We start from the raw sequence: 27726 nt of genomic DNA on the forward strand, positions 1-27726 counted from the left end.
TAAAAAGAAAGTCAAAGTCTCAGCCCTCACCACCACCACCCCTCTAAACCCTTAAACAGAAGATAAGGCAAAGGCCTCAGGTACCTCTGAAAAACTGGCCCAAAAATCAATCCTTAAGGAAATTCCTTGCTAACCTCCCATAAGCAAGGGCATGCACATTGTACCTAAGTCTAGCACTTAAAACTAAAGCCTTTTGGATTCTGCACTAATTAAGAATTACAAGTTTATCTTTGCAGGTAACAGACCTGGAGATAGACAGAATCAGACATTACCCCAGCTACATAGGGACATCTACATAACTGATGCTTCCTTCGTTCCCTTTTTCCCTTCTAACATTCTCCTTATTTTACATTAAATGTAGATTTTGTGGGCCTCACAAGAAAGTAACCACTTTGCCTCATGAGCCCTCACCCCTCTTCCTTTTTTTCCTTCTCTCTGTATTCCTTTAAAATGGTGAAGCTTCCAACTTCCTCTTTGGATAAAGCAGCCATAGCCATTTTTTTCCTGGACACATCCTCAACTTTGGCTTAATAAAACTCCATTGATGGGTATTTTTGCTTCATTTACTTGGGTTGACAACTGGTCTTCATCTGTGTCTATGTATACATTTCTATGTATAGATTTGTGTTTCCACAGTCAAAATATGGATTCTGTTGTGTTGGTCTTTGAGAACTTTGCCCCACCCCTCTTCAAGCTCCCTAGCTCCTAACTTGTCTTCCATTTCTAAAACTTTGTCATTTGAAAATACGTAATATAAATAGAATGATAAAGTATGGGACTTTTGGAATTGACTTTTTCACTTAGCATAATTCCTTTGAAATTCATCCAAGTTATTGCTTGTATCAATAATCTGTCCCCTTTTTCTTTTTTATTTTGATACGGAGTCACACTCTGTTGCCCTGGGTAGCATGCCATGGAGACATAGCTCACAGCAACCTCAAACTCTTGGGCTCAAGCGGTTCTGTCGTCTCAGCCTTCCAAGTAGCTGGGACTACAGGTGCCCAAAACACCTGGCTATTTTTTTTTTTAAAGAGATGGGGGGTCTAGCACTTGCTCAGGTTAGTCTAGAACCTGTGACCTCACGCAGTCCACCTTCCTCGGCCTCCCAGAGTGCTAGGATTATAGGCATGAGCCACTGTGCCCAGCCTTGAGAGATCCTCTTGCTTCAACCTCCCAAGTAGCTAGAACTACAGGTGCCTGCGACAACACCCCACTAATTTTTGTGTTTCTAGTAGAGACAGGATCTCGCTCTAGCTCAGGCTGGTCTCAAACTCCTGAACTCCAGCAATCCACTAGTCGCAGCCTCCTGAAGTGCTAGGATTACTGGTGTGAACTCCCACATCCAGCTGTTCTTTGCAAGTAACAGACCTGGAGACAGAATCAGACATTATCCCGGCTACATAGGGACATCTACATAATTGATGCTTCTTTCAGTCCAGTGAAATGGGATGCCAGTTTTTTAAAACCATCCACTTTGTTAAAAAAAACCATCCACCCAGCTGATTCCAGTTTGGGACTGTGCTAGAGTGGAAGGTGCTACAAAGAACCTGGCCAGTATAGTTAATAGCAAAGATTTATTAAAAACATCTACATGCAGATGGGCTGCAACTGAAAATGGTGTGAGCCCCGAGTTTGGGTAATCCTTAAGGAAATTCATTAAGGGAGTTCTTTCCTATGGGGTTGAGTCCTGTTTGATCAACGTTCAGGTGCCATTTGGGATTTGATGTGCAGCTCAGAAGGTGGTGAGCATGCCAGTGATAACTCAGTAACTCGTGATGTGGTGCTCAGATCATCTGCAGGCCTTATAAAAGATCAGAGGATTATCTGCTATAAATCTTTTACAACCTAAAAGGAATGTTTAACAGAACCCAGGAAACACAGCAAGTCCTATTTTTTGCTTAAATATATTTTTAAATATATAAATATAAATTATAAATTTTTTGCTTATCTATACCTATCAAGGTAAAGAAAGACTAACAAGTCTTATTCTTTACTTAAGGAGTGCTTAAACTTTGAAAAGGTAGATACTTAATGAATGTTTAGACTTCCTGGAGGTAGAGAAAGACTAACATGCTGTTACAAATAAAACTAGGGTGAATATTGTGTATGAGGTTTTTTGCAAACATACATTTTCATGTCTCTGGGATAAATGACCTAAGTGCAATTGCTGGGTCATATGGCAGTTGCAGGTTAGTTTTATAAGAAAGTGCCGGAGTAGCTGTAATCTCTGCTTTTTGCAGTTTTGTTTTTTGTTTTTTGGCCGGGGCTGGGTTTGAACCTGCCACCTCCGGCATATGGGGCCAGCACCCTACTCCTTTAAGCCACAGGCGCTGCCCAATCTCTGCTTTTTGAATAGCATATTCATTCAACTCATTTCACATAATTATTGATACTATATCAATATTTGCCATTTTGTGATTTTCTATATGCCTGTCTTTTGTGTTCCTCTGTTCCCTTACTATCTTCTCTTTTATTAGATACAGTGTATCATTGTAATTCCTTTGATGACTTCTGAACTTTTTTTGTGAGTTATTTTGTGAATGGCTGTTGTAGAGATTAGAGCATGTATCTTATCACAATCTACTTCGTGTTAACACTTAATTTTGGTATAATATAAAAACTTTACACCAATATAGTTCTATTTCCTCTTCCTGTTTGCTATTACAATATATATTCTTATAAGCCAAACTTTATTGCTTTATAATTAAAATGTAAATTTGATGATGTTATTCTCATTAACAGCCTATGGTGGTTTCCAAACCTAGCTCTTTAACATAGCTTCCATCAAGATGGGCCTGTATGATCCCTTTGAATCAAACTGGGCTTGTAACTGTGTCAAACAATAAAGTGTGGCAGAAATGATGTTATGTGACTTTGATGGGTGGGTCATAAAAGGCCATTGACCTGTTCCTGGGAACAATCTTGCTTAAGCTAGGGCTACTATCTAACAATACTGACTCTGGAAAAGCCATATTTAGTCACCCTAGTTGACAGTCTCAGATGACATTAGTTTCCATACACAGAACCTCCACAGTTGACCATTTCTTTGCATTTACCACTTACTGAAGTTGACCTAATTTTCATAAAGTTGACATGCATCACATGTAGGACTCAGTGTACAGTAGGTCTAATTTCTCATATTGACCAACTCTGTATGTTGACCAGTTTGTTACAGTCTCTTAGGTGGTCAACTTATATAGGTTCTACTGTATGTGAAGCAGAATGCTGGAAACATTCGCCAATGTATAAGGGAAACTAACAGTTTAAATCAGAAAGATGAGTCCACCTACCAAAACATTAAGATAGTTCTTCCTGTAAGAGACCACCATCTCTTAGGGAAAATCAAGTTAAATGTCTTGTCTTGAGGCCTCTGAAGACATCAGCTACTGGGTTTGAATGTCTCACCCTTGCTCTACTGACCAAGTATCTTACAGCTTTATTTACTCTAATATAACACTTCATTAGGCTTTTGTGGAGATAAGTGAAATAATGAATAAACATAAAATACCAAATGGAAGCTGCTTTTGTAATCATCACCAGCTCATTATATCCATCAAATTTAAGCAAGCTTGGGTCAGCTTAATGACAACCATTTTAGAAGACGATGCTAGGGAAAGGTCAGGAGCAAGACACCAAGATAGAGCTCTTTTAAGGTAAGGACCACGTGTTATTCTGTGTCCCTGTTTTCTAGAATAATGCCTAATACATACAAAACCCACAACAACTGAAATACTGAATTAATCAAGTAACTGACTGAATAAGTTCTGTGGGCTGGATTCAGTCATCTAGCATTCTAGGTAATTTCTTGGGAGCCTATCCTGATAAAAGCTGAAGAATCTAGTGGAAATTTATGTTTGCAAGATTACTGAAGCAGTCTTAGAACTTGTTAGCCTCCATGGAGTATGGTAATGGTAGTCTTTCAGGGGTTGAGAGAAATAAAGACTAACTTGGAGGTTCCCCCTACACCAAGGTGAGCCATCATAAGGACAACCCTAGCCTATGTTCTGAATCTTTAGGCAACTGGTATGGTGTGCAGGGATTACTTTGAGAACCCTTTATTTCCTGTGACAATGCAATGGTTGATTAGGAACCTTAGTCTCTGTCCATTCATCCTTCCTCAGTATGGGAATATCCTAGTTTTTCTTTGAATGGCTGTTGTTAGATTCATTTTTACCCACCAAATTATGAGAGCTTATCAGTGCTTCACCAAAAATAAGAATCACAATAGTGTTCATGGGGCTGACCCAGACCCATATCCAATTAGAAGATGAAGTATATTTATTCACTCATACTTAAGGGAGCAGAATCTCAGAACCTAATTGAAAATTTTTTTAAAGATTATAATAAACTGAATATTAGTCAGGTCAGTTGGAAATCTCAAAAAAAAAAAAAAAAACACTTGACAAAATCCAACATTCTTTCATGATAAAAACATTCAACTAATCAGGAATATAGAAGAACTTCCCATAACGTGATAAAGGTCACCTATGAAAAACCTGCAACTAATATAGTCATTGGTGAAAAACCGAAAGCTTTCCCCCTAAGATAAGGAACAAGACAAGGATGCCTGCTTGTGCCACTGCCTCTCAACAATGTACTGGAAGTTCTAGCCAGAAAATTAGGCAAGAAAATTAAATTAAAAGCATCCAAGCTGAAATGGAAGAAGTAAAACTATCTCTATTTGCAAATGACATGGTCTAATAAATAGAAAGTACTGACAAATACAAACACACACTATTGGAACTAATAAAGTCTATAGTTGTAGGATATAATAATATCATCAAACAAAAATCACCTGTATTTCTATGCACTGGCAATAATGTATCTAGTTTTTCTTTGAATGGCTATTGTTGGATTCACTTTTACCCACCAAATTATGAGAACTTATCAGTGCTACACCATATATATATATATATACATATATACATATATATATTTAGACACTCTCATCGTGCCACTCTGGGTTAAATGCCAGGGCATCATGATACCTCATAGCAACCTCAATCCTCATGCCTCAGCTTCCTGAGTAGCTGGGACTCCAGGCAGCCACCACAAAGGCTGGCTTTTTTCTATTTTCAGTAGAGACAGAGATCCACCCACCTCAGCCTCTCAGAGTGTTAGGATTACAGAGTGATCCACCACACCCAGCCAACCTTATGAATATATTACAACCTACTGAATTTTACACTTCAGAATGGTTAAAAGGGTGACTGTTACTGCAATTTCGAAAAATCTAATGAAAATTAAATTACATTTGTTATACTGAGATATTTGTTAAAATGGGTAAAGTAACTGCAATTGTAGTAAACAGTGGTAAAAAAGATGTCATGACAGCACTTTTTAAAACTATGGTACTGCAAATATTCTTGCTGTTCTGATTTTATAATAATCAGTACAGACTAAACATTCACTATATAAAGACCATGCATGTGTCCCCCAGACCTAGTTCTTTTCCTACGTTTATAAATGCTGGTGATAAACGAGGTCTGATTTATTACACGATCAATTTGTGTGATTGTACAATGGTTGTGATTCTAGGTTATCTTTAGTCACAAATCATCATTAAGTGATTTGTAAAATTAATATAATTTTATTTTCTAGAAAAAATAAATAAAAACTGTGGTAAACCAAGCCAGGCACGTTGGCTCACACCTATAATCCTAGCACTCTGGGAAGCTGAGATGGGTGGATTGTTTCAGCTCACAAGTTTAAGACCAACCTGAGCAAAAGTGAGACTCTGTCTCTACTAAAAATAGAAAAACTGAGGCAAGAGGATCACTTGAACCCAAGAATTGGAAGTTGCTGTGAGCTTTGCCGTCACAGCACTCTACCTGGCAAAAGCTTGAGACTCTGTTTAAAAAAAGAAAAAAAAACTGTGGTAAACTTACCATTTAACCATTTTTAAAGGGTATAATTTGGTAGCATTATGTATATTCACATTATCATGCTACCTAACCACCATCACCATCCCAGAATTTTTCTCATCTTGCAAAGTAAAACTTTTTACCCACTGTTCCCCACCCCCTGCTGACCACCATTCTGCTTTCTGTCTCTATGAATGAGACTATACTCTAGGTACCTATATTAGTGGAACTGTATAGTATTTGTCTTTTTGTGACAGTCTTATTTCACTTAGCATAATGTCTTCAATGATTATCCATTTTATAGCATGTGTCAGAGTATTTCATTGCATGTATATGTTAAAATATTCTGCTTGTTCATTCTTCATTAGTCAATGGGTGCTTGAGTTTTTCCATCTTTTGGCAGTATGAATAATGCTACTATTGAACATAGGTATACAAACTGTTTTGTCCCTACTTTTTAAAAATAAAAAGTCTCTGACTATGATGATTCAACTTAACAGTTTTTCAACTTTATGATGGTGCAAAAGTGATAAGCACTCAGTAGAACTGTATTTCAAATTTTGAATTTTGATCTTTTCCCGGACTATGATATACGATAATGCCCTCTTGCAATGCTGGCAGGAGTGGTGAACCCAATCAGCCATGCAATCGGGGTGTGAACAACCAACAATCTACAGTGCCAATACTGAAGGTGCTGAAGCTTTCAATGTGTATTAAACACATTTTCAAGTTCAATATTTTCAACTTATAATGAGTTTATTAGGACATAACGCCATTGTAAGTTGAACAGCATAGGTAGTTATTTTTGAAGGGAGATTTTGAAGAAAGTTTATTAAAAATAATTGGAAAACACACAAATTGTTCTGCACTAGCTGAAGGATTAATAATTTAGTTAAGTTGAAAGCTATCCAAAAGGGAATCCAAAAGAGCAATGATACTATTTGCTTTAAAAAAACACAAAAGACATAAAAGTATCCATTGCAAATTTATTATGCATTAGGAAGCTTAACCTAAAAACCAACAGCATAGTAAAAAGATATGTTATCTCTGTTCATAGCAGAACAGATTTCAAAATATATTTTCTTTTAAATGTATTCAGTCAGTACACAATCCTTTATAAAAGTTGTATATATTTTTTTCTGTCAACACCTTCATTACATTTATAAATACAAGATTTACACAGCACCCCATCAAAAAAAAATTAAAACCCCTTACAAATATCTACATATATGTCATACCTATAAAACTTTCAAAGGAGTGCTCTGTTAAAGGTAGGCCTTAGTTAATGGTCCATTTACTGATGCAGCAAAATACATATAAATCTGTAAAGTTTTCTTTGTCCATAAAACACCTCAGAAAATTAGCAAGACACTTTTTGTGAAACCGAGCTTCACTAAACCATAATATTTTAGAAAGGAATTTCATGTGCATATTTCCATGAGATTCAGAAGTCAAATAAACAGCCTGAAATAAAAATTAAAAACAAATGCATACTACAGAGCAGTTAAGGCAGGAGTGTGATGGATGAGAAGCAGGACATAGGAGACATGGGAAAGAGCAAACAGTAATAATGCATTATGAGGCAGAACTTGGATATAAACTCCACTGGTATTTAGGTACTAACTCTCACCCTTATTTGGGAATTTTTAAATTGTTAAAAAACTTTCTTAGAAATACCCTCCAATTTCTATGTTGCTACCAGAATGCTTAATGTGTTTTCTTCTTCTATAAAATCATCTTGGATCTGACGAGGACACTCGGTCCAGGAATCTGAGGTGTGATTTCCATACAATTTAAATTCATAAGAAAAATGTCCTTTATGTAATAAAGGTGATCACTGATCAGCATTATTAATGTCCAGAAAGATGTATGTATGTTGAATCTCATTTTAGCCAAGAATTAGAAGTAGAGAAAAGGAGAGTAAAACTAGATTTTCATTTGACCTTTGAACAAAGACAAATAGATCCCTGATACTGAGTGACTCAAGAGTGACCACTCATCAACATCAAAGGGCTGAGAAAAAATAAATTCAGAGAAACAGGAAGGAAAAAAATAAGGAATTCTTTACCTGCAATCTTGCCAGAGACAGCAGTCCTAGTACAATCCTGCACCTTCTGCTGAGAAGGGCATGGAAAGACTGCTGTCACTCTCACTCTGGAGTTATTACAGGAAAGCCATTGTTTTTACATAAGTTTCACATTATTTTCAAGGAAGTATTTCAAATCTTACCTGTTCACACAAAGAAAAAGAATAGAAGAAAACAAACAAACAAAAACAAAAACAAAATGGAGGAGGAAGAGCAAGGATGGAAGGATGGAGGGGAACATTTATCAAACTTGGCCCTGAAGGATGCTGCTAGCTTCTCCCCTCCAGCACCAGGATGTCTCCATGTGGTGTGGCTCCCTCCAGGGTTGTCAGAGATGGCATCTGCAGAATCCCCCTTTCTGCTCAGTTTACAGCTCAGTGCACTGATTCCCAGGCTCCTCGAAGGAAGAGAGCTCCCAGATGCTGCTGTCCTGAAGCAATGGCTCAATGTCCTCATCACTGCCCCGTTCTGGGGTGTTGGTCAGGCTGCCACTGCCACTGTTGCTATGTTTTTGAACTCCACTGGCTTTACTGTATTCAGGGATGAATAAGGCAACCAGAAAAGACATAAGAACTATACATGCTCCAAATAAAAATGGTGGGCCTGGGATGACAGCTCCCTGATGAATACAGAAAACAAGTAGAAACAAAGAATTTGGTTAGTATTTTTAACTCAAAATCAGTCCTGGATGAACTATACTACCAAAAAGTGAATCATTTCTCATAAAAAAATGCTTCACGAAATGTCAAGGCAAACTCTAACAGAGTTTGGTATTTGGAATATGACAGAGGACAACTAATCATTGCTTTTTGTACCACTTCTAAGTTGCTTAACCAAACTTGTAAGGCTGTAATAGTTGCTCACCTATATATCATCTTGTGACCTCAAATCATGTACTTCTATACAGGAACATTAATTCCAGCTTGTACAAAAATCTATACTAAATACCATTTAGAAGGAAGACAGGAAGAAGTTTCAAATAGTAAAAAAAAAAACCTCTCCTTAATTTTAAACTAGATTTCTAGGTCATTTCATACTTTATTTAGGCTGGGCTTAGCTAGAGAATAGAAAAGTAATTCTGTGGGTAAAAACAGAATCTGAACAAAGTTGACACATCTTTTACATAAGATAGTAAATCACTGGCCAGGCGTGGTAGCTCATGCCTATATTCCTAGCACTTCGAGAGGCTGAGGCAGGTGGATCACTTGAGCTCAGGAGTTCGGAGACCAACTCAGAACAAGAGCAAGACCCCATCTCTACTAAAATAGAAAAAATAAAATAGCCAGGCATTGTGGTGCACACCTGTAGTCCCAGCTACTCAGGAGGCTGAGGCCAGAGGATCACTCAAACCCAGGAGTTTGAGGTTGCTGTGAGCTATGACTACATGGCACTCTACCCAGGGTGACGGAGTGAGACTCTGTCTAAAAAAAGATAGTAAATCACTAAAATAACCCTTCCCTGATCTTAGGAAGCAATGAACATTGCTGTAAAATACAACAGTAATATACACAGAAGAATGCTTTACAAATTTAAGATCACAAGATTTTGCCATAATCAGATACAACCACTGTTACAAAATTAGACTTATCACCAAATTACCTGTAGGGGAGCATTGTTAGCATTCAATTTTGGGCCCAATTCAGTCAGTTCCACGTGGAACATGTAGAATATGAAGCCATAAAGTGCTGGCCCCAGGCCATTGCATAGTCCTCTTATTCCAGTTATGATCCCCTGTGCAACTCCTAAATCAGAACAGAAAGAAGTCAGCCAGCCTCAGAAAAGCAGCTCAAGATTTGTAACTGATGGTACCATCCTACAACCATGACACACTGATTCAGCTAGACTGAGCAGAAAACATGCTGAGGAAAGTAGTTTAGGAAAACTGCATCCATCATTCTTTCATTGTTAAATATTTCCTTGCTATGCCCACTTAATGCTGTCCTCACTTCCTGTCCTAAGATCTATAAGGAGGTGAAATGACAATGATGTTCTAAATTGTGTTTAGGTAAATTCTTCACATCAGTTAGATCTCCCTATAAATGAGAAATACAATGCAAAACTGTAATATTCTCCCATTTCAGGGAATTTCCAGGTTGAGATTTCCTTGCTCATTTAATGGTGCTTTTACAATAAAAGTATATTTTTCACTTCAGGCAGCCCAGACTACATGAATACAGAGCAATCTCCCCAGGCATATTCCATCCTCACAGTTGCATTCTGGGCCCATCTCCCTATAGACCTGTGTTGAAAAATCCAAGTAGTGCTGATTTCTTGGTTTCTCTTTGTTCAAAAATCACCTGAAATAAATGTTGCTTGGAAGTAAAAAACGGTGCAATATAATACAGCCTAATATTATGTGTTCTAATAGTTTTGTAAGCTGAAATTTAGAAACCTATGTATTAATATATATTAGCACAAAACAGTCAAAGAAAATTTGTGCCCCAAAGGACAGGACTGTCTGTCAGATGCCAAGGTAGAGTTAGTCCTCCATGGATGACTCACAATCATCTGCACTTCAGACAACCTACCACCCCAAGGATACAGCCAGCAGAGTTACTGAAGACAGTAGTAACATACAGAATTTGTGGTCTTCAAGTAATACTATTTAACAATGGGTACAAGTAGGATGGCTTTCCAACTGTAGGATTTCCTCTTTTTTTTTTTTATTAGAGAAATGAGGTTCACTATGTTGCCCAGTCTGGTCTCTTTACTCCTGGCCTCAAGCAAGTCTCTTGCACTGGCCTTCCCAAATGCTGGGATTCTAAGCCTGATCCACAGTGCCCAGCCTAAGATGACTAATTTCTGACATGGAAAAATAGATGCAATGAATAAACCATTTTTTCTTTCTTTCTTTTTTTTTTTTTTTTTTGAGACAGAGCCTCAAGCTGTCCCCCTGGGCAGAGTGCCGTGGCATTACAGCTCACAGCAACCTCCAACTCCTGGGCTCAAGCGAGTCTCCTGCCTCCGCCTCCCAAGTAGCTGGGACCACAGGCACCCGCCACAATGCCTGGCTACTTTTTTTGGTTGCAGCCATCATTGTTGTCTGGCGGGTCCAGGCTGGGGATTCGAACCCGCCACCTTAGGTGTACGTGGCTCGCGCCTTAGCCGGTTGAGCTATAGGCGCCGAGCCATAAACCATTTTTTCTAATTTAGTTTTTTATTAACTTTTAAAAGGGCTCGCAGGCATCGAAAATTTTTTCCCTCTAAAAATTCTCTACCTTCTTCCTGTAAGGCAAACCTTAGAAAGCAATGGGAAACGATTAAATCTAGCAGTGTGAACTACTTGAATGGAAAACAAGAGTTTAAGATCAGCCTGACGAAGAGAGAAACCCAGTCTCTACTAAAAACAGAAAAACTAGCTGGTCCTGCTGGCACATGCCTGTAGTCCCAGCTACTCAAGAAGCTGAGGCAAGAAGATCTCTTGAGTCCAAGAATTTGAGGTTGCTGTAAGCTATGATGGCACCATGGCACTCTACCCAAGGTGAGAGTCTTCCTCTGTCTCAAGGGAAGAAAGGAATACCAGCATTTGGGAGGCAGAGGCAAATGGACTGCCTGAGCTCAGAGGTTCGAGACCAGCCTGAGCCAGGTAAGACCCTCCCTCCCATCTCCTACCATTTTGCCTCAAAATAAGACCTACCCAAAAAATAAGCCCTAGCAGGATTTCTATGCATTTGTTAAAAATAAGTCCTACCCCGATAATAAGACCTAGTGATGGGCGTGGCTATGCAGCATATCTGCACAGCCAGGCCATCCGTTTCAGCACGGAGAGGAAGACATCCTCTGAAAATAAGCCCTAGTGTGTCTTCTTGAGAAAAAATAAATGTAAAACAGTGTCTTATTTTCAGGGAAACACGGTACCTACCACTCTGTAGCCAAGTATCAACAACTACAGATTTATGTTTTCTTTATTCTCTCAAAGAACCATTTTCTAAATTAAGCTCATGGACTTTGAGTTATCCCCAAATGAAAGGTATTTGAGTGATTAAAGTGATTAAATAAATAAATAACTCATGGCTAACTGGTCTTTCACTGCTTAATAGACATGTTAATGTCTTGTAATTCTGATGGTAATGAACAAAACAAGAATCAAATCTGAAAAGGGAGGCGTTCCCCATAACTCAGTGGGTAGGGCGCCAGCCACAGACACCCAAGCTGGCAGGTTCAAACCCAGCCCTAGCCAGCTAAACAACAATGACAACCCCAACAAAAAAATAGCCAGGCATTGTGGCTGTAGTCCTAGCTACTTGGGAAGCTGAGGCAAGAGAATCACTTAAGCCCAAGAGTTTGAGGTTGCTGTAAGCTGTGACGCCGTGGCACTCTACCAAGGGTGAGACTTTGTCTCAAAAAAACAAACAAACAAACAAAAAAACTGAAAAGGGAAAATGGATAGTTCTATTTCTAATTCCAAGTAATCTAAACTGCTAAGTCCAGGTTTTTAAAATATGAGTACTAGATAAAAGCAGGGAAGAAAATAGATCTTCCTATTTGGCTAGGTACATCCTTGAAAAGGGACCATAAAACTGTCAACTCCTGCTTTAGACATAGAGAGTTCAGAGCTTCTCATGCTTCTAGCAAAGGAGTCTCAGCTAAAGGACTAAACCAGAGGGCAGCAACTTTACCTTGCTGATCTGACTCTGCATTCCGAGACACAAGAGCACTGACTGCTGGAAATGTGATACTGGACATGGCGGCCACAGTCCCCGCTGCCCACATCATCCTACAATGACAGAACAGGCTGCAATCAGGAAGCAGGCCAGCCCCAAGGAGCTTACTATTCAGAATATAATCAGTGGCAAAAGTACAAATGCATTCTGTTTTCTCCTACTAAGTTTTATTTATTCTTCTCTCTTTAAAAATGGATTTTTTTTTAACCTATAAGGTTACACATCATACTGTTAACACCAATCACCACTTCATGGGCTGAGATGGAGACAGATGGTCTTTCAGAATCTTTTCTTCTCTCTGGTTTCTCTATTACCGTCATTACACATAAGCTCAATGATGTTCATAAAGGGATTTCTTTTGTTTCTAAAAAGAAAAAGCCTTTATGATGACAAGTCTTTCAACACTATGTAAGTTTGACTGAATCAGCTACTGAACCAAAGTTCGTAAGACCAAAATAAAGAACAAGATTCAATAAAAGTAATCTGGTAAAAAGTTGCATAGAAAGAGCAACTGGTTCAAATAAAATTTGGAACTTCATATCTATCTGCTCTCCAAATTAAATACTGGCCACTAAAGCTCTTCTGCTTTCTCTAAATTATGTCATCTGTTAATGTGTGCAAAGTGAAGACCAGTCTAAAATGGAGAAGGCACTCTACATTTGGTGACCAGACACCTGGGGAAACTTGCCACATAACAAAACAGAATTTAGGATTCTTTCTTCTCTTCTTATTCCACAGGACTTATTTTGACCTTCCTTCCTATTTGTGAGAATCTAATATGCAAGCAGTAAACCATGGTTTTGAAAGAGATTTTCATGTTCTTCTAGCTTAAATCCTATGTTTTATAAAGGTTATGTTATTACGTCAAGGTCACTCAATTAACAATAGCAGTGAGGCCTGCTATATCCAGTCATTTTTCCTGTTTTTTGATGACTGTATGTGATGTCCCTTAAAACTAACAAATGTATTTTAAAAAGTAGACATAGATGGGCGGCGCCTGTGGCTCAAAGAGATGGGGACCAGCCCCATATACCGGAGGTGGCGGGTACAAACCCAGCCCCAGCCAAAAACTGCAACAACAACAAAAAAGTAGACATAGAAATTTATTAGGGACCTGGGGAAAGAGTAATACACACTCTTTCATGTTTACATGGATGGAGCTGGATCATATTCTTCCTAGTAAAGTATCTCAAAAATAGAAGAAAAAGTATCCAATGTACTTAGGACTATTATGAAACCAATATATAATCATCCACACTTTCATATGAATGATAAAACACAATTATAGCCCAGAAAGAAGGAGAGAAGAAGAAGGCAAGGGGAAGGGAAAAGGGTGGTCGGGTGGAGGGAGGGTAATTCATGAGATTTCACCTATTGTGCATATTGCAAGGGTACATGTCAAATATATCAAAAGTAGAGTATAAATGTCTTAATATAACAAGTAAGGTGAAGGCTATGGTAACCAGTTTGATGTAAGCATTCCAAATTGTATATAAAATCAGCACATTGTCCCCCATAAATCCAGTAATATACACAATCGTGATCTAATAAAACACACACATACTCATTTAAGCAATAATTCAGTGAAAGCCCACTGACATGAAGAAAATCTTTATAAAAATTCCTAAGTTACTGGGTGGTGCCTGTGGTTCAAAGGAGTAGGGCGCTGGCCCCATATGCCAGAGGTGGCAGGTTCAAACCCAGCCCTGGCCAAAAAAAAAAAATCCTAAGTCCCCTAACTTCATCTTTCCCCAAAGTAAAACCTATGAGTTTTTGCTGTTAAGTATACCAAACCAACCAAACTAGCTGAAGATCCTCTGAGATAAACCTGTCTGGCAGTTCATGAGAATCTAAGGGTGACACTTACCAGGCCTGAGATCCAAAACCGTACCAGGCTAACTGGAGCATCTGAAAGCCCAAGCCAAGGAGGACAGTATTCTTATTACCTAATGATCTCATCAAGATGCTAAGAAAGACCGTCTGCAAAGTAAAAAAAGACAACCCTAAGAAACCACAAAGAATATGAATGCAAGCACTTTAAGTGAGGCCTACTCACTGCTGACCAGTGACCTACCACTGTGACCTCTAAGGGAACGCCACCTGACCACTACTGATGTATCTCTATAGGATTGGAGTTTCAGGAGCTGAACTGGGCTTAGAGTCTTCAGCTTTCTCACCAAGAATCCTGTTTACCACATGGTGCTCTAATGGGATGTACAAAAGGTTATCATAGCTATTCATTAGTTACCACGAATGAAATGGACACTTCTCAGTCTCTGTGGAGAAATGTCAACTACCTATCTGTAAATTGCAAACTCCTGGTAAATAGAATACATAGGATTTGCTAGAGGTTTCACAGTTTCACAAAGTTGGAATTGATGTAATTTGATTTTTAACAAATAAATACTCTGCTGGGACAGTATGAAAGAGAGTTAAAGATGACTCTGGGCTAAATGACCAGGATTTGTAAAACACAAACCAATCTCATGAGGAACTTGAAAGTTTAACATAATTTACATTTGCTAAATACAGTTCAACAAAAACAAAAAAACAAAAGGCTTTTGCCTTGATGCATTCCCTATTATTTGGATGAAGCAGTTCCAAAGCCTTATTTCTCCTTAAGAAAATTATCACAGAAGGGGGGTCCATTTGGCCTGGCAGCCACTTCAGGTAAACAGCCTCTGAGGCAGTCCCATATGATGCAGTGAATCTACCTAAGCACAACAGTGAATCAATCTGAAGGACATATGCTTCACCTTTTGTGGTGCTGTCTTTATAATATATGGGAAAATGGGGTTGAAGGGCCACCCCTATGGTGCATCTTACAAGGGTACATGTGAACTTACTAAATGTAGAATATAAATGTCTTAACACAATAACTAAGAAAATGCTATGAAGGCTATGTTAAACCAGTCTGATGAAAATATTTCGAATTGTATATAAAACCAGCACACTGTACCCAATGACTACAATAATATACACAGCGATAATTTAATTTTTGAAAAAAAAGGGGGGGGGAAGAAAGAAAAACATAATATATGGGAAAATGCTTGTTTTTGTTGCATATATTCTAGTGCACTGGTTCACATTAGAGTCCTGGGGATAGCAGGGTTTGGGGCATTTAATGTTTTCATCTATACTTACTTTTCAACATTTAAATAACACTGAAACATTATCCTGGTTAAGTTAATTTTGTAATATTTAGAGTCAGATTATAATTATTTATAATTTTGGTTGTTGCAAAAGGAAATAATTGACCTAGCAGAGGTTACAACAAATGTCCTAAAAAGTACTGAAAATTACATTAAATTCCTCCTAAATCATAACCTCAACTAAAATTTTACTTAAAAAGAAATGGTTCTGAGGACCATATCCACATCCCGTTCCTGGATGTAATTTTATACCATAGTTGTATAAGTTGTTACTATGGCAGGGGATAAGGAACTGTGAGGTTGTAGTTCAGGGAATAACCTCTTATACTTTCTTATGTAGCTTCCTATGAATCTACGGTTATCAAGACAGAAATGTTTACAGAAGTAAATGTATGGGTAAAATGATACTCACTTGAGCCACAATAGACAGAATTCCTACCATAGCTATGAATGCTGCAATTTTAACTGAGCCAAAACCTATAACCTATAAAAAAGAAAAAAAAATTTAGTAAATTAATTTTCTAAAAATAATTAAGAAACATTATGTTCTATTAAAATGATAGGATAGTTAAAAAACAGTTGATGAAAGTTGATAAAACTATGGCAAATTAAGACAGTGCTGAAAGCTGACCCTTATTTAACCAGTAATTTATGTATATTTTATAGAAATAAGTTCTTCTTTTTTTTTTTTTTTCCCTGAGACAAAATCTCACTCCATTGCCCTGGGTTGAGTGTCATGGCATCATCATAGTTCATAGCAACCTCAAACTCTTGGGCTCAAGAGTCTTCTCACTTTAGCCTCCTCCATAGCTGGGACTACAGGAACCTGCCACAATGCCCAGTTACTTTTTCTATTTTTAGTAGAGAAGGGGTCTTGCTTTTGGTCAGGCTAGTCTCTAACTCCTGAGCTCCAGCAATCCACCCGCCTCAGACTCCTACAGTGCTAGGATTACGGGCATGAGCCATGGCCCAGTAATTCTAAGAAATCATTATTAGCAGACAAAATTTAAATTGTGAAATAATTTTTAGATAATACTTGCTATTACATGCCCACCTATTGCCTCATATTCTCTCTCCATCCGCAACCCACAAATTGACAAATATGATATCAAAAAATAGAATTTAAAAGAAAATGATCTGACTTTTTGATGCTGATAATACAGAATTGCTCAGAAAGCCAATAGCTCTCAATTCTGGATGGCTGCACATTAAAATCGCATGGACAGAGGAAAAGGGAAGAAAAGGAAGAGGAGGGCAGGAAAAAGAGGAGAGGAAAACAATGAGATGCTAGAACCTGCTGGAGACCAATTAAATCAGACTCTCTGGGGATATGACCAGGTATGTTTTTAAAAATTCCCACAGCAATTCTAATGAGCAGCCAATGATGATTTCTAAGCCTCTGAACTTAGCAGTTATCTCTGAAATTCTTAAAATTTTTAAGTTTTAAAAAAGTTAATTTTTCCCTATACTAAAATTCCATAAAATTCAAGAAAAGGACCTTAAAAATTATTTTATACATTATTTTTCTCTTTTTAGACGAAGTCTCACTTTGTCACCTGAGTGCTATGGCATCACAGCTCAGAGCAACCTCAAAGTCTTGGGCTTAAACAATTCTCTTGCCTCAGCCTCCCAAGTAGCTGGGATTACAGGCACCCACCACAACACCCGGCTATTTCTTTTCTTTTTTTTTTGGTTGTAGTTGTTGTTTGGCAGGCCCAAGCTGGATTCAAACCTGCCAGCTCCAGTGTATGTGGAGCTAGCCACTGAGGAACAGGCACCAAGCCTATACATTCTTTTCATTTTCGGGCACAAAACTAGCTAACTAAAGACCTAGGCCTAGAAGAACCTAATCCAGTGCCGTTGACATTAACGATATTTCATTACTATCTAATCAAATGCAGTTTTAAAAAGTGGAACCTCAAAAAAGATTTGGGGATTATTGCTCAGCCTCGGTGTGTAATACACACACACATCCCCCCATTTACATACAAATGTATATAAACATACATAAAAACAGCTTTCCTGAGATAGAATTTAAATACCATACAATTCACCTACTGTAAATTGTCAAATTAATGGTTTTAGTATATTCACAGACTTGGGCAACAATCACCACAATCAATATTAGATTTTCATCATTCTTCAAAGAAACATGGTACCATGAAGGAATTCCACACTTCCGGCCTAACCTTTCCACTTCCTATCTCCAGGAATTTGCCTATCCTGGAGTATTTCATACAATTGAATATAAATAATACAGTATGTGGTCCTTCCTTTAGTGTTTTTGAGGTTGACCCATGTTGTACACACATCAGTACTTTATTAATTTTTTACTATTGAATAATAACATTCTATTGTATGGATATACCACATTCATTACATTAACCTATTCATCAGTTGATGGCTATTTGGATTATTTTAGTTTTTGGCCATTGTGAATAATGATTTGTGTACAAGTTTCTATGTTGGATGTTTTTTTCATTTCTCAGGGTCTATACCTAGGAGATTTACTAGTTTATATGGTAACTCTAATGTTGAACATTAGAGAAACTGCCATGCTCTCTTCCACAGTGGCAGCACCACTTTCTATCCTCCTAGCATGATAGTTTTGATTTCTCCATATCCTTGTCTTTTTGATTAAAGCCATCCTAAAGTGGTAACTCACTATTGATTTGACTTGGATTTCCTTGATAAATAGTTATTCATCTTTTCATTGGTCTTTTATATATTTTCCTTTTGTGTGCTTGAAAATTAATCTATTTAATATCCTCTGCCTGTTTTCCCAATTGGATTGTCTTTTTGTTATTATCAGATATTATTGTGTCTTTTATTATAATGAGTTCTATACATATCCTAAATACAAGTTATTTCTCAAATATATGACATTTGAACATCAAATGCAATTTCAACTAAAATTTCTGTGTTAGGCACTCTTAAGAGGAAGCACAAATACAAAATAATATAGAATGATTTTGATTTTTATTGTAACTGGTGGTGGTGGTGATATGAACATACAAGTAGGAAAAAAACTAAAAGATAAAATAGTCACAGTTGTTATATTATCTGTGTAAAGAGTTTTTTCTTTCTTTCTTTCTTTCTTCTTTTTTTTTTTTTTTTTTTTTTTTTTAAAGGTTTTGGCCAGGGCTGAGTTTGAACCCACCACCTCCGGCATATGGGACTGGTGCCCTACTCTTTTTGAGCCACAGGTGCCGCCCAGAGTTTTTTTTCCCTTTCTTCTTTGGACTTACCCATTTCCTTACACTATTTTCTATATTAAATGCATATTTAATTTACTACATTAATTATACATGCATGTATAATTTTCTCCACAAAACAAATACGATCTAACTAAGCTTGCGTCTATTAGCAGGCATCCACCATAAGCAAACACAGAAATAGAAATGCCTGAAAAAAAGCTTTACTTATATGCTACCATATAAAATATTAGGTCTCATACTCTCAGGGAACACTATCAGAATGGAAAATATAAAACTTTCATTTTTAAACTTCTCAAAAATAGAGAAACTCATCTTAGAAAGAGGCTTACTGTGAAAGTAGAATAAACCATTAGGAAAAGACCTTCCTTCCAATGAAAAAAACCAGGACAGAATGCAATGGAAAGGTAGCTTAGGTCTGACCAAGCAAACAGTCCTGAAGAACAGTTGGAAAAGAGCAGTTTTGGGGATTTGTTCTTAAATTGTCTCAAATTAATTACTTATCTTGAGGGACAAAAGAGTTATATAGAATTTTAAACAGAAAAAAATCAGAGGAGAGTGAAAACATGTAGGTGAATGGATAAACTGTGGTATATCCAAACAACTGTTAAAAAGAAATGAGTTATCAGCTGGGTGCGGTGGCTCACACCTGTAATCCTAGCACTCTGGAAGGCCAAGGCAGGTGGATTGCTTGAGCTCATGAGTTCGAGACGAGCCTGAGCAAAAATTGAAACCCCTCTCTACTAAAAATAGAAAAACTGAGGTAAGAGGATCACTTGAGCCCAAGAGTTGGAGGCTGCTGTGAGCTATGACACCACAGTATTCTACCCAGGGTGACAGCTTGAGACCCTGTCTCAATAATAAATAAATAAATAATAAAAAATTTAAAAAACGAGTTATCAAGCTATAAAAGACATAAAAGAACCTTAAATGCATATTAATTGAAAGAAGCCAATCTCAAAGGCTACATACTGTAAGGAAAAGGCAAAACTATGGAGACAGTAAAGAGACCAGGGTAAGAGAAGGGATGACTAGGCAGAGCAGAAGGGATTTATAGGGCAGTAAAAATATTCTGTATGATTACTGTAACAAGAGATATATGTCATTAGGTCATTACACCTTTGTCCAAACCCTACAGAACATACAACACCAACCATGAACCTTAATAGAAAATGCAGACTTTGGGGGATACTAATGTGTCCATGCAGGTTCTTCAACTGTAACAATGCACCACTCAGGTGAGGGATGTTGATAGTGGAGGAGGCTGTTCCTGTACCAGGAAAGGGGATACATGGGGGCAGGAAGCATATACATGACAAGGAAACTTAGTTGCTTTACGTACTTACTCATTCTCAATTTGCTAAGAACCTAAAACTGTTCTTAAAAAAAAGTCTTTCAAAATATATTGTGGTAAATTCTGCTTCTGCTAATTCTCTCTAAATAATTCTCAAAAAAAAATTCACTATGGATAATAAATATTTTACTATATTTTAAATCATCACTGCATTAATGATGTACTATCTACTAGTTATATGCCAGCACCTACATTCATAACTAGAAGTTCACGTTTTTTTCTCTACAATGTTTTCCCAAGATATTTTTAGACAGATCCCAATTTTTGATTTTCCTCATATCCAAAGGCTACTAGGTACTCACCTGCCTGAGATAGAGAAAAAAACTTGAATACTGTCCAGCTTCAGGAAGGTATGAAAGAAATACAGTGATGCAGATTAATAAAACGGTAGAATCTTTTCCAACTTTTTTCAGTGACTGGGAAAAAGTAAAAAGAAAACACATAAAAAGCCAATAGACACTAATGTCACCAATGTTCTGGAATCACTATCTTGACCTATTAAGATGAATAACAAAAGTCTAATGGAGAAATGAACCTTAATATTAAACCACCTTGTCTCTGTAGAACTTAACAAGTCCCAATTTCAGAGGTATGAATTTCAAATATTATAGCTCTTTAAAAAACATTTGCTCATCTTTGTTAACAACACTGGTTCATATCCCTAAACAGATCTTGAACTTCCTATGAATAGACACTGAAAATGCATTCCCATAGAATCTTTAAGATAACTGTTTCTCTCTCTTAATTCGTAATACAACTACTTTAAAGCCATAGTCAGTACAGGGTTTTCATTATACATAAATTCACTTTGCTCTTCAAAATGTTAATATTCAATTTGCCTGTCAACCTGGTAGACAAATAAGCATACTCCAGCCATGGGGTCAGATTGTTTAAGAATTTTTTGAATGCTGCATCCTTGTTGAAGAATCCTCCTTATAGTAAGAAGGAATGAAAAAAATGTCTTTTGCAGTAACTTGGATGAAACTGGAGACCATCAGCCAAAGTGAAGTATGTCAGGAATAAAAAAGCAGACACCACATCTGCTCTCTAATTACTGGGAGCTAATCAGTGGGCACACATGGGCACAAAGACATATAAAGGTCATTGGAAATCAAGAAGGGAGGGGTAAGAGCTTCACCTATCCAGTAAAATGAACACTATTCAGGTCATCAGCATACTAAAAGCCCTGACTTAAGCATTATAAAAGATATCCATGTTACAAAAACATTTGTAACTGCTTAATATTTTGAAATAAATTTTTAAAAAATTACTTATATACGTAGAATTGTTGGCATAGAACCAAAAGGTGCACTGTTACCAAAGAAGTGGAAAAGGCTACAGAGCTTGTAGGTCATTGTATCATAACTCTTACATACTTAACAAGCTAGTATCTGTAGAGACTTTGCTGCATATCAGACAGTAGACTAGCTAACTGACACATATTAACTGTAATTCTCACAACTTCCCTGAAAAGTAAGCCATAGTAGTGGCACTTCAGAGAGGAGCTTCCATGTATAACTTCATCACTACCTGACAAGAAGCTAGGAAGCCTGACAGCTGGCTCCCCAGTCCACTCCTGGCTTCCTTCTCTAAATACTTCTTTTGCTGTCTGACATTGTGGCATAAACAGAACGGGGAGTGTCCACAGGTCGTGTCCTGAAGGGGTATTTTAGATAAGAGTTTCTGAAGAATTCATTTTTTTATTATACATATTTTTCCTAAAAGGTAAACTTAGAGAGGGGGGAAAAAACCAAAAATCATATCTCTGGTTCTTTTTTTTTTTTTTTGCACTTATCTTTTTCAAAAACAATTCCAAACCAAAGATAAAGCAGGAGAAAAGTGAGAGATAAGATACTTTTTCTCTGGTTGTTAGTGTGACACATACTCACCCATGCCAAAAAATAAATAATAATAAATCATAGAAAATCTATTCCCTCTACAAACACAAGTTTAAAGTCTCTGGTCAGAGCACAAGTATATTAACAACTTTGAAAATAACTCTTTCAGTAAGACCAAATGCATTTACCATTTTGAATCAGAGTCAATGAAAATGGCCACATCAAATGACCACTTTCATTTATTTTGTTAAAAAAGGATGAAAACAACCACATGAAAGAGAAACTTCCTTTCCAAACTTTCATCAGAAACTAATTGGACATGTTCTCTCTCTTCCCTCATGACACGCTTAATTTTAAGAACCAATTATACATATTTCTGGGTTCACAGACTACCTTTAGTCTCTTACTTACAATTAATTCTTCTCTATTTTTTAAGGGAATTAGAAATGGATCAACAACTGCTGGAATTACTGAGGCTACACATACATTCTTTGATTTGCTTCGCTCAGAAAGACATTTACAAAAGTAAATATTTTCATGTTTTTATTTACCGCAAAAGGATCTGCTTGTTTCCAAGAAATCTGAGCTCCCCAGGAAGCCGGTCTCATTTTCTCAGGCAGAGATTCTGGAACAGCCACTAAGATGAAGCAGATGTCTAGAAGAGCCACCACTGTGGCCACTAACACAACCAGGCTGTCTCCGTAACTTGCAGAAAGGTATGCTCCAATGGCTGGGCTACTGACCAGACTAGCTGCAAAGGTGGCTGAGACCTACAAGAAAGCACACTCTCACCCAGGGTCCTATAGGTTAACACCTGTGGGAAAGTACACACTTGCCTAGGATCCCACAGGTGCACACCTACAGCTAATTTTCCCTGGCTTTAAACAAGACAAAAGGTGGGCAGTGCCCACCTGGCTTAGTGGGCAAAAGGTGGCGGTGCCCACCCTACTAAAGGTGGGGTGCCGGCCCCATATACTGAGGGTGGCGGGTTCAAAACTGACCCTGGCTGAACTGCAACAAAAACTGGCCGGGTGTGTGGCCGGCGGGCGCCTATGACCCCCAGCTACTCCGGAGGCTGAGGCCAGAGAATCACCGAGGCCCAGGAGTTGGAGGTTGCTGTGAGCAGTGTTACGCCCCGACATGCTACTGAGGGTGATAAAGTAAGACTCTGTCTCTACAGAAAAAAAAAAAAGAAAAGAGAAACAAGACAAAAGTAATATGTTACAGACAACTTGTAAGAATGAGAGAGAATTAAAGTAATTTTAAAAATTTGTTCACCAACTATTAACTAAATGGATACACCCACCCCCTGACAAGCTATAAGAGTAAAAAACAATGAACTTTTTAGAAATAAAAGTTGTGAAAACCTTCCTCACAAATAAAATATGCACTCTTTCATCTTCTTGAATTGGAGAATGGGAATGTGAAGAGTATGAGAGAAAAATGTCTAGAGAGGTTATGAGAAAAATCTACAAATTAGTCAGGGAACCATTACATGGTTTCATCTTCTAAAAAACAGTGTATTATTTCACCATTTTATCATTTAGTGGCCATTTCATTACACTGAAGGGGGGGGCCCAAATCTGATATTCTCAACAAGAGAAAGAAATAACCTATGAAAGGTGAAATGGGAGCTTTTTGATTAGAGAGCTGTAGATTCTCACCCTGTCACTACCTGACCTCTGCCCAGTACAAAAACCACAGAGCTGGCTGACTGCAGTTGCAACCTAAAGTCACACTGAGCCTCTTCACTCTGCACTCCTATGAAGATGTAAAATACCCACTTTATTCTACAAAGCCATCTGAATGTTTAGAAGCTTAATGGGCAGTCTCCAAATTATAAGCAGACTAAGTGTCAAAAGCGTATCTGTAAGTTAGCTATTTAAACTTCAAATGGATTTTGTTAGAAACCACAGAAATCATTACCTGTGAATGTAATTATTAGGATTCCTAGTAAGCTAAGGACACTCTCTTTTCATCCATCATCCCCCCAAAATAATATAAATAAATATCCAAAATTAGTATTATACTAAAAATACCATACAAGTAAAAAAAAAAAAAATTCCTAGAGAGATTAAAAAGGGTGTAGAGAATTCCAGTTTGGAGAACAGGAATTCTTTTTTTTTTTTTTTTTTTTTGAGACAGAGCCTCAAGCTGTCCCCCTGGGTAGAGTGCCATGGCATTACAGCTCACAGCAACCTCCAACTCCTGGGCTCAAGCGAGTCTCCTGCCTCTGCCTCCCAAGTAGCTGGGACCACAGGCGCCCGCCACAACGCCCGGCTATTTTTTGGTTGTAGCCGTCATTGTTGTTTGGCGGGTCCGGGCTGGGGATTTGAACTCACCACCTTAGGTGTACGTGGCTGGCGCCTTAGCCGGTTGAGCTATAGGCGCCGAGCCGAGAACAGGAATTCTTTCACTCAATATTTATTGAGTACCTACTATGAACCAGATAAAGATGATGAAGCTCCTACCCTTTAGGTTTTCCCACTTTACTTGAGAAGATCAAGACAATCACATACCTGCACTGTAAAATAGTTAGAGGAGAATTCCTACACTCTCCTAAGGGTGTTACAGCAACATGACTACAGCATCCTCAGGTACTATGGGAGCACCGCTGCAGCATCCTCAGGTGTACAGACGCATTGCTGTAGTAGCCTCAGGCGCTATGAAAGCACTACTGCAGAATCCTCAGATACTATAGAAATAATGCCCCAGCATCTTCAGATTTTCAGTAAGGAAGGTACATATTTTATACATTGTTCATTAGTGGGTTCCAAAATGCTCCTTTGAACTTGACTATAATTAATTGACAATAAATTCTCCTTTATGTGTAAGATAAGCTGCAAGCTGCTCCTTTTTTTTTTTTTTTGAGACAGAGTCTCAAGCTGTCCCCCTGGGCATCACAGCTCACAGCAACCTTCAACTCCTGGGCTCAAGTGAGTCTGCTGCCTCAGCCTCCCAAGTAGCTGGGACCACAGGCGCCCACCACAACACCCGGCTATTTTTTGGTTGCAGCCATCATTGTTGTTTGGCGGCCTGGGGTGGATATGAAACTGCCACCTTAGGTGTATGTGGCTGGCGCCTTAGCCACTTGAGCCACAGGCGCAGAGCCAAGCTGTTCCTTTAATTCTGTCATCTAAATATCTGGCATTTAGGGACAAATGTAAAGGTACTCACTGGCCAAGACGCTAGGTCCAGTGACAAATCCAGGAAGCCTTACATGCTGAGTCACAGACACTGGTTGGGAGCACATTTCAGCTAAACACTGCTTCAGCTTAGATGTGCATATTTACTGACTTATCTCAACGCCCCTATGAGCAAGCATTAACCCTAACTGCCATACTACAACAAGGAGCTAAGTTAGAGAGGGTAATTAAGTTACAGTCACTTCTATTTAGAACTCCTTCCCTGAAATCTTTTCTTAAAGATTATAAGGAGTGGATTTAAGAGAAATAGTAAGACTCAGGGAAAAGAGAGGAATAACCTAGGTTTCTGGCATTCAATTCCCCTCCAACCTATTCCTCACAAGGCCAGGCATAGTGGCTCACACCTGTAATTCTAGCACTCTAGGAGACCAAGGTAGGTGGATTGTCTGAGTGAGCTCAGGAGTTAGAGACCAGCCTGAGCAAGAGTAAGTCCCTGTCTCTACTAAAAACAGAAATTAACTAGCTGAGTGTGGTGGTGCACGCCTGTACTCCCAGCTACTTGGGAGGCTGAAGCAAGAGGATCACTTAAGACCAAGAGTTTGAGGTTGCTGTATAAGCTATAAGGCCACAGCACTCTATCTAGGGCAACAGAGACTGTGTTTCCAAAAACCAAAACAATCTATTCCCCACAATCCAGCCAGACCACCTTTCATTTTTTACCTTCTTATTGCGAACATTAATAAACACAGAGAAAGCTGGGAGAAGGTCACATGTCCTACAGCTTTAAGCACAAACACATGACCACACTGAAGTACCCATATGCTCTCTTTTCCCCTGAGCCATTTTAAAGTAATTTGCAGTGGTTAACACTCTGATCCAAAATGTCAGCTGTCATCTTCTAATTGGTCTTTCCTTTCCTGCTTAATAATATCACTATCACACCTAAGAAAATTGTAAATGCAGATGTAAATGCAAAATGTAAATCAAATTGTAAACAAAATTATCCTGTAACTTTTTTGGGGGGGGACCAGGTCTCTGATAGATCAGGTGTACCTGCCCAAATAAACTTACCCCGCCCAGACAGGGTCAGGTTCATGGCGCACCCAGAGAGGGTCACACTGATATCCCTTCCAGGAAATAGGAATGCCACCAATCCTCACTGCCCTAACCCTTTAAATCCCTGTCTGCCATAGCCCACGGGTGGATTTCTCCCTGGTCAGGAATCTCACCCCACCTATACGCTAGGTGGAATAAAGGCTACTTTAACTGCATGAATTGGATCTCCATTTTCCTTTCGTCTTGCATCTCAGAATGATTTTATCCTTGGGTCCGGAACCTTTCAGTCTCACTCTATTGCTGGGGCTACAACACAGTGGTGTCACGTAGCTCATTGCAACCTCAAACTCCTGAATTCAAAAGATCCTCCTGCCTCTGTCTTTTGAGTAGCTGAGACTACAGGCGTGGACTACCACATCGGGGGAAATTTTTCTATTTTTTGTAGAGACATGGTCTCACTTTCGCTCAGGCTGTTTTTGAATTATTTGTCTCAGACAATTCTTCCACCTTGGCCTCCCAAAGTGCTAAGATTACAGGTTTGAGTAACCACACACCACCTCCTATAACATTTGTTATTTATTCAACAACTATGTGTTTGCTGAATGAATGAACATAGCCCTTTTTCCATAGTATATTTCCCAAATGGGTGCCCTATACAACCACCAAAGAAATTATAATGCATTAAAATTGCTGAGGTTCCAGGACCTTGCCAATTAGAATGTGGTGCACACACTTCTGATCTTAGCAACTGTTGACTATTTAGGTTTCTCAAGAAACTAGATAACAAGAAACAAATCAAACCAATATTTTAAAAATTTTGCAACTTACAATTCACCTATTCCTGTCAATCTTCCAATGCTAAAACCAAACAATAAATCACTAGCAATTTCTATCTTGCCATTATTAACTTTTTGTAAGAGCCTTTTTCTATTTTGCTTACTTTAGATTTTCTCTTATATAAATAAAAATTTACCACTTACTTTAAATCTTATTTTCTGGTGAATTTTTAATAGAAAATTATTGTTCTGTTTAAAAAAATATATAGCCTATTATCTTACCCATCCATAAGCAGTACTTCGCTCGTGCTCTTGAGTGACATCAGCTACATAGGCAAATATCACAGAGAACGTGACTGAGAAGACTCCAGACACAGAAATCATTGCAAAATACCACCTATAAAAAGATTAGTTTAATTACCAGGAAAGAAGAAGTGTATGTACACTTTTATAACAAGAAACAAGCAAGCCAAATATATACTATAAAGATTATAAAGAAATATATACTATATACTATATATACTATATATATACTATATATACTATATACAAATATATACTATAAAGATTATAAA

General features: G+C 38.0%; 1 protein-coding gene and 1 non-coding gene across 2 annotated transcripts in view; one reads left to right on the forward strand and one right to left on the reverse strand.

Annotated features, from left to right (window-relative positions):
• The first annotated feature begins 5354 nt into the window (after positions 1–5354).
• Positions 5355–5481, forward strand: LOC111726976. Its single transcript, XR_002774639.1, has one exon. It is a non-coding gene; the product is annotated as a small nucleolar RNA SNORA72 (small nucleolar RNA).
• Positions 5482–6830: 1349 nt separating this feature from the next.
• The window catches only part of MFSD14B (major facilitator superfamily domain containing 14B), a 71737-nt gene continuing 50841 nt past the window's right edge, over positions 6831–27726 (reverse strand). The window contains exons 5-12 of the mRNA XM_003795036.2: positions 27434–27548; positions 22725–22943; positions 20638–20751; positions 16179–16250; positions 14482–14594; positions 12570–12667; positions 9550–9692; positions 6831–8569 (exon numbers count right to left, since the gene is read on the reverse strand). Coding sequence (XP_003795084.1) covers positions 8318–8569; positions 9550–9692; positions 12570–12667; positions 14482–14594; positions 16179–16250; positions 20638–20751; positions 22725–22943; positions 27434–27548 — 1126 coding nt within the window. The 3' untranslated portion in view covers positions 6831–8317. The remainder of the gene's footprint in view (positions 8570–9549; positions 9693–12569; positions 12668–14481; positions 14595–16178; positions 16251–20637; positions 20752–22724; positions 22944–27433; positions 27549–27726) is intronic.

The sequence above is a fragment of the Otolemur garnettii genome, unplaced genomic scaffold, assembly GCF_000181295.1.
Source record: "Otolemur garnettii isolate 467f Iridium unplaced genomic scaffold, OtoGar3 scaffold00088, whole genome shotgun sequence".
Lineage (NCBI taxonomy): Eukaryota > Metazoa > Chordata > Mammalia > Primates > Galagidae > Otolemur > Otolemur garnettii.